This window comes from Procambarus clarkii, chromosome 8, assembly GCF_040958095.1.
Source record: "Procambarus clarkii isolate CNS0578487 chromosome 8, FALCON_Pclarkii_2.0, whole genome shotgun sequence".
NCBI lineage: Eukaryota > Metazoa > Arthropoda > Malacostraca > Decapoda > Cambaridae > Procambarus > Procambarus clarkii.
In genome coordinates, this window is record NC_091157.1 from 46,547,148 (window position 1) to 46,554,750 (window position 7,603).

The following is a 7,603-nucleotide window of genomic DNA, read 5'->3' on the forward strand; positions in this document are numbered from 1 at the left end:
TACATCGTCATCTAGAAACGCGTCTGGTGACCAAGGATAGCTGCATTTAAGTACCTATCTTGGACAGCAAGAAGAGATACATCGTGTGAGTATCAAGAAGTAACTACGTGATGCTACAAAGTCCAGCATCTTGCTGTATGGCTAGCCATACAGGGGCATGTGGCCAGTAGCCTCCACTGGCACTCTTTGGAAGTGTTATGAGGACATCCTATAAACCACGAGAGTACCTATGCGTTTACCCAGATAAAATCTACGGAGGTTTTGGGCCGAAGACAGAAATGGTCAGACGTAGTCCTGCCTGCGTGTGGGGCTTTCTTTGCCGCATCCTTGAGGTGGAAGAGTGTTTGCCTAAGGCACGTATGTATAAGCGTCCTTGAGGTGGGAGAGTGTCTGCCCGAGCCAGGTATATAAGGCACTGCGCCATCCTTCCATCTTCATAACTCGGTCCTCACCTCTACATCTCCCTGCTACTCCTCCTTTATCGTCTTATCTTGTGTTTCCTGCACGTTTAAGCATGGCGGCAATCATCAGGAGCCTCCTTTACCTTGGTAAGCTGCTCTAAGCTATTCAACTTCTATGCTCAAGTATTGTTTTATGTTTATATAGATATTTCTGATCAAAATGGCTTGACCTCTAAAGGCTAACACTGTGATGTTCTCCAGTAACAATATTTTCAATATTTTAAAAAATCTTTCGGATTTTATAGGTATAACTTAGGTATAGGTATCGGTATAACGTATAATTGAAAAGGTATTTTTATATTACATAACATGAGTACCATTTAATCATAATAGTTTAAGTAAGGTTAGGCTCGAGTGTTTTAGCACATCATTTTCTGTCCTTTGTAACAACTGGACGAGCTGATTTATATATGGGTATAGCATTAACGCTAGGATGGGCCGGGTTAGGTAATAGTGACAGCTTTAGTTAGCGGCCACTTACAGCTTGAGTTAGCAACCATTTATAGCTTGAGTTAGCAACCATTTACAGCTTGAGTTAGCGGTCATTTACAGCTTGAGTTAGCAAACATTTACAGCTTGAGTTAGCAACCATTTACAGCTTGAGTTAACAACCATCTATAGCTTGAGTTAGCAACCGTTTACAGCTTGAGTTAGCAACCATTTACAGCTTGAGTTAGCAACCATTTACAGCTTGAGTTAGAAGTGAATGTCTAGAGTTATACTTTGGAAGATTGGAAGCTTAAAATAAAGTATAAAACAAACTATCATCGAAGTATATATATATATATATATATATATATATATATATATATATATATATATATATATATATATATATATATATATATATATATATATATATACCTGGCGGGTATTGTCTGTGGGATATTTGGCTGAAATATCTGTTATTCTGTAAACAACAGGTGTTGTGGGCACGTGTCTGGCTCAGCAACGGACTTACCTCCCGCCAACCAACGGATTCAGCGGTAACGGAGGAAATGGAGCCAATGGAAACGGTAATGGTGTTCACACAAACGGCAATGGAAATGGCAACGGTAACGGTGTAAATGGTAATGGTGCTTACACAAACGGCAATGGAAATGGCAACGGTAACGGTGTAAACGGTAATGGTGTTTACACAAACGGCAATGGAAATGGCAACGGTAACGGTGTAAACGGTAATGGTGTTTACACAAACGGCAATGGAAATGGCAACGGTAACGGTGTAAATGGTAATGGTGCTTACACAAACGGCAATGGAAATGGCAACGGTAACGGTGTAAATGGTAATGGTGTTTACACAAACGGCAATGGAAATGGCAACGGTAACGGTGTAAATGGTAATGGTGCTTATACAAACGGCAATGGAAATGGCAACGGTAACGGTGTAAATGGTAATGGTGCTTACACAAACGGAAATGGAAATGGCAACGGTAACGGTGTAAATGATAATGGTGCTTTCACAAACGGCAATGGAAACGGCAACGGCCTAAATGGTAATGGTGCTTACACAAACGGCAATGGAAATGGCAACGGTAACGGTGTAAATGGTAATGGTGCTTTCACAAACGGCAATGGAAACGGCAACGGCCTAAATGGTAATGGTGCTTACACAAACGGCAATGGAAATGGCAACGGTAACGGTGTAAATGGTAATGGTGTTTACACAAACGGCAACGGTGCCGTTAACGGGATCTTTAATGGCATTTTCGACCCCATCGCTGCCCTTGGTGACGCTATTGGAGGCGGAGGCGTCCCCGGCGTGGACTATCCCATCCTGGCTTCAGTCCCACTCACCGGATTCTCCTGCACCGGACAAATCCCCGGATACTACGCTGATACTGCCCCAGAGGCCGGATGTCAGGTGAGTCTTATTCTGTCCCCGAGGCCGGATGTCAGGTGAGTCTTATCTGGCCACGAGGCCGGATGTCAGTGGTCTTATGCTGCCCCAGAGGCCGGATGTCAGGTGAGTCTTATGCTGTCCCCCGAGGCCGGATGTCAGGTGAGTCTTATGCAGCCCCCTGAAGCCGGATGTCATGTGATTCTTATGCTGCCCTGGAGGCCGGATATCATGTGATTCTTATGCTGCCGTGTTGACATTTTATAACTGAGAGTTTATACAGTCAGGTTCACATTAAGAGTCTGTATTTCCACTAAACGTTTTAAAGCTGTTTTCATGTTACTAAAAGTTATTGAGTATTTGCTAGTAATTGTCCTCTGCCTTTATCAGTAGTCCTCTTTGGTCATAACACCTACGACAGGTGTTCCACATCTGCCAGACGTACCACTTTGCTTCACTAATACTGTTGTCCTCGGCAGGTTTTCCACATCTGCCAGGCTGATGGCAGGAGCGACTCTTTCCTCTGTCCCAACGGCACCATCTTCAACCAGCAGTACTTCGTGTGTGACTGGTGGTACAACTTCGACTGTTCCACCGCCCAGCAGTTCTACGGTCTCAACGCTCAGATCGGCGTGATTATCGCAAACTCCAACGGCAATGGAGTTGGAGTTAATGGCAATGGTCTCGTCAACGGTAATGGTAACGGAGCTGTAGTTAATGGGAATGGATATACTAATGGCAACGGTCTCGTCAACGGCAATGGTAACGGAGCTGTAGTTAATGGGAATGGATATACGAATGGCAACGGTCTCGTCAACGGAAATGGAGCTGCAGTTAATGGTAATGGATATACCAATGGCAATGGTCCCGTCAACGGCAATGGTAATGGATATACTAATGGCAACGGTAATGGTAATGGCGTTCCAGTTAATGGTAACGGATATACGAATGGCAACGGTCTCGTCAACGGCAATGGTAACGGAGCTGCAGTCAATGGGAACGGATATACCAATGTCAACGGTCTCGTCAACGGTAATGGTAACGGAGCTGCAGTCAATGGGAACGGATATACCAATGGCAACGGTCTCGTCAACGGTAATGGTAACGGAGCTGCAGTTAATGGGAACGGATATACCAATGGCAACGGTCTCGTCAACGGTAATGGTAACGGAGCTGCAGTTAATGGGAACGGATATACCAATGGCAACGGTCTCGTCAACGGTAATGGTAACGGAGCTGCAGTTAATGGGAACGGATATACCAATGGCAACAGTCTCGTCAACGGTAATGGTAACGGAGCTGCAGTTAATGGGAACGGATATACCAATGGTAACGGTCTCGTCAACGGTAATGGTAATGGAGCTACAGGTAATGGAAATGGTTACACCAATGGCAACGGTAATGGATATACTAGCACAAACGGTAATGGTAAAGTAAATGGTTTAACGAACGGTAATGGTGTTAACGGTAACGGCGTTAACGGTAATGGTCACAGTAACGGCTCACCAGCCCCGGTCGGACTGTATCAGACTCCGAGCATATAATGAACAGTGTTGTTCATTATATGTGTTCCTCCTCCGCCTGCATTCTTAGTGTTGACAGCCATTTTTGCATCATTACCTTCCAGACTTGGTGCTGACAGCCATTGTTGCATCGTTACCTTACGACGGTCCTAAGACGTTTCTATCTTAGGTGAACACATGATAACATTAACTTGCGAGAGTCGTGGGAAGCTTCTCTTTAAGTAACCAGAAAAGATTCAGGTCAATTATCGATTCCATCACTTGAGGAAACTCCTCTGAAGACGAGGAGATCAACCTCCACCAACTGCTTCTGTTTTCCAATATATTACTTTTTCACCATTGATATATATGATTTCTCTTAGATATTTTAATTTCATATTTCGTAAACACTCTCTTTGTTTAAAAGATAAAAATATAAAAATATTCTCGGACGCCGTCAAGAAAATTGGCTATTCTCTCAGCTATCAAAAAATATGTCTTGATTTGTATAATTATATTTACAATCTACTTTCATATATTTATCTCTTTAAATTAATACTTGACAAAACTTCTTGGATCAGGGTGAATTATGGACGGTAATTATTATGCATCATGGAATTATTCCTGTGTCATTACCTGTGTAATGAACACTTGCACAGATGACACATAATAATTAGGCAATGGCTTCCGACATGCTGATTATATGTACTTTATTTATGGCTTTGAGAGCGTTAAACATTCAGCTTTGTGTGATGAGCTGTCAACAGAGTTGTGGAGAGCGGGAGGCCACTCAGTGTTTTTGTGCCATACACCATACACACACACACACACACACACACAGTTGACTTATAACCTATATTTTTATAACTTATGCATGACATTATACATATATTAAAACTATGTGTAAAATATTATCTCTCATTTTCTCCCTAAAGTGATATTTGTGTTACAAATATTAGGACTGAAGCAAATAGTTATGAAAGGAATAATTAGAAATGAAAGGAAAACCAGAATGGTACTATATTGCCATACTGGTGATAAACCAGTATGGCAATATAGCATCATTCTGGTCAATTGTAAAGCAGGTCACTGACATATTGCTTTATATATTGCTCAAGGTCCTCATACCAGAGCAGAAAGATATAATGTTTTATTGTTGCTTGTATACATTAAAAGATATCAGAGTCATGAAGAAAAATATCAAATGACACTCGAGTTTAATGGAATTGACTGTAAACAGTTTACATCATATTGAGAATTTGGGCATCTAATGAGATGTGTAACTGTGAGTGGAACAAAAATAATTGTGAAATATTGATAAATTATGAAATATTGGGAAATAATTGGAAATTTATTTTGAAATATTTGGAAATTATTGTGAAATATAGGGAAATTATTGTAAAATATTGGGAAATTATTGTGAAATATTGAGAAATTATTGCGAAATATGACAGTGAGGCAACTAAGGTTGTCCAATTAACAAGCGGGTCAATGAAGTTTCACTTGATCAAGTTCAAATGACTTGAAGAAGGTCAATGGAAAAAGTCATGTTTAACGACCTGTACTTTATTATTACGTAAAGCTGACCATTTTATTCTTAGACATGTAAATAATGCAGAATACATCATTCTGTAGTAATTGATGAAAAGAACTTTGGTACCATGTCCGAACTATCAAACAATTTTTTTTTTTTTTTGTTTCACTGACAAATGAACAAGAGTCTATACCAATAGGGTAAGATACCCATTCAAATTATGCTATATTTTTTGCATTCATTTTAAATAAGATACATCCAAAATATATATTCTGATATCGAAAGATTGAGGGATTAAAAATTATCAATACCAAGGACCTTGTCGCGTCCATAACAATAATGAAGAACATTTATTTAATTAACGCCAATTTCTTATGAGTATAACACATTACATATAACGCAGCAATAAAGATACTTGTATCACAGGAAAGATTTATATTCCATTTGTAAATAAATAAATAACTGAAAATGCCACACTACCCGCAAGTTATTATTTGCCATTTATATAAATGATAAGTGAACGGGAAAGTACATTGATATGTTCCAGGAAAAGTTGATTTAAACCAGAAGGGTTATATTTAACACATAACGATTTTCCTACTCTTGACTTAGCATGGTGGCATCCTTGTAATAATTCACATGAAAATTTGGAAAGCATGAATTGCGAGATGCAGCTAGTATTTAGTGTATTCAAGTACTAAGTGTGTTCTAGTACTGTGCTCTAGTACTAAGTGTGTTCTAGCACTGTGCTCTAGTACTAAGTATGTTCTAGTACTAAGTGTGCTCTAGTACTAAGTGTGTTCTAGCACTGTGCTCTAGTACTAAGTATGTTCTAGTACTAAGTGTGCTCTAGTACTAAGTGTGTTCTAGTACTGTGCTCTAGTACTAAGTATGTTCTAGTACTAAGTGTGCTCTAATACTAAGTGTGCTCTAGCACTGTGCTCTAGTACTAAGTATGTTCTAGTACTAAGTGTGCTCTAGTACTAAGTATGTTCTAGTACTAAGTGTGCTCTAGTACTAAGTATGTTCTAGTACCAAGTGCTCTAGTACTAAGTGTGTTCTCTACCACTATATGTGTTTTAGCACTGCGCTCTACCACTAAGTGGGCTCTAGCACTAAGTGTGTTCTAGCACTGTTCTCTAGGAATAAGTGTTTTCTAGCATTAACTGTGCCCTAGAACTAATTGTGCTCTAGCACTGTGTTCTAGCACTGTCCTCTAGCACTAACTGTGCTCTAGTACTGTGTTCTAGCACTGTGTTCTAGCACTAACTGTGCTCTAGCGCTGTGTTCTAGCACTGTACTCTAGCACTAACTGTGTTCTAGCACTGTGTTCTAGCACTGTCCTCTAGCACTAACTGTGCTCTAGCACTGTGTTCTAGCACTGTACTCTAGCACTAACTGTGTTCTAGCACTGTCCTCTAGCACTAACTGTGCTCTAGCACTGTGTTCTAGCACTGTACTCTAGCACTAACTGTGTTCTAGCACTGTCCTCTAGCACTAACTGTGCTCTAGCACTGTGTTCTAGCACTGTACTCTAGCACTAACTGTGTTCTAGCACTGTCCTCTAGCACTAACTGTGCTCTAGCACTGTGTTCTAGCACTGTACTCTAGCACTAACTGTGTTCTAGCACTGTCCTCTAGCACTAACTGTGTTCTAGCACTGTACTCTAGCACTAACTGTGTTCTAGCACTGTGTTCTAGCACTGTCCTCTAGCACTAACTGTGTTCTAGCACTGTACTCTAGCACTAACTGTGTTCTAGCACTGTGTTCTAGCACTGTCCTCTAGCACTAACTGTGTTCTAGCACTGTACTCTAGCACTAACTGTGTTCTAGCACTGTGTTCTAGCACTGTCCTCTAGCACTAACTGTGTTCTAGCACTGTACTCTAGCACTAACTGTGTTCTAGCACTGTACTCTAGCACTAACTGTGTTCTAGCACTGTCCTCTAGCACTAACTGTGTTCTAGCACTGTACTCTAGCACTAACTGTGTTCTAGCACTGTACTCTAGCACTAACTGTGTTCTAGCACTGTACTCTAGCACTAACTGTGTTCTAGCACTGTACTCTAGCACTAACTGTGTTCTAGCACTGTACTCTAGCACTAACTGTGTTCTAGCACTGTGTTCTAGCACTGTACTCTAGCACTAACTGTGTTCTAGCACTGTACTCTAGCACTAACTGTGTTCTAGCACTGTGTTCTAGCACTAACTGTGTTCTAGCACTGTGTTCTAGCACTGTGTTCTAGCACTAACTGTGTTCTAGCAC

At 40.8% G+C, this 7,603-nt stretch overlaps 1 protein-coding gene across 1 annotated transcript; it reads left to right on the forward strand.

Moving 5' to 3' along the window:
* Window positions 1-514: 514 nt before the first annotated feature.
* LOC138362279 (uncharacterized PE-PGRS family protein PE_PGRS46-like) lies at window positions 515-3,845 on the forward strand. The gene is made up of 4 exons (XM_069321038.1): window positions 515-548; window positions 1,385-2,325; window positions 2,781-3,741; window positions 3,811-3,845. Exons 1-4 carry the CDS (start codon window positions 515-517, stop codon window positions 3,843-3,845), a joined length of 1,971 nt encoding a protein of 656 aa, XP_069177139.1.
* Window positions 3,846-7,603: the final 3,758 nt, after the last annotated feature.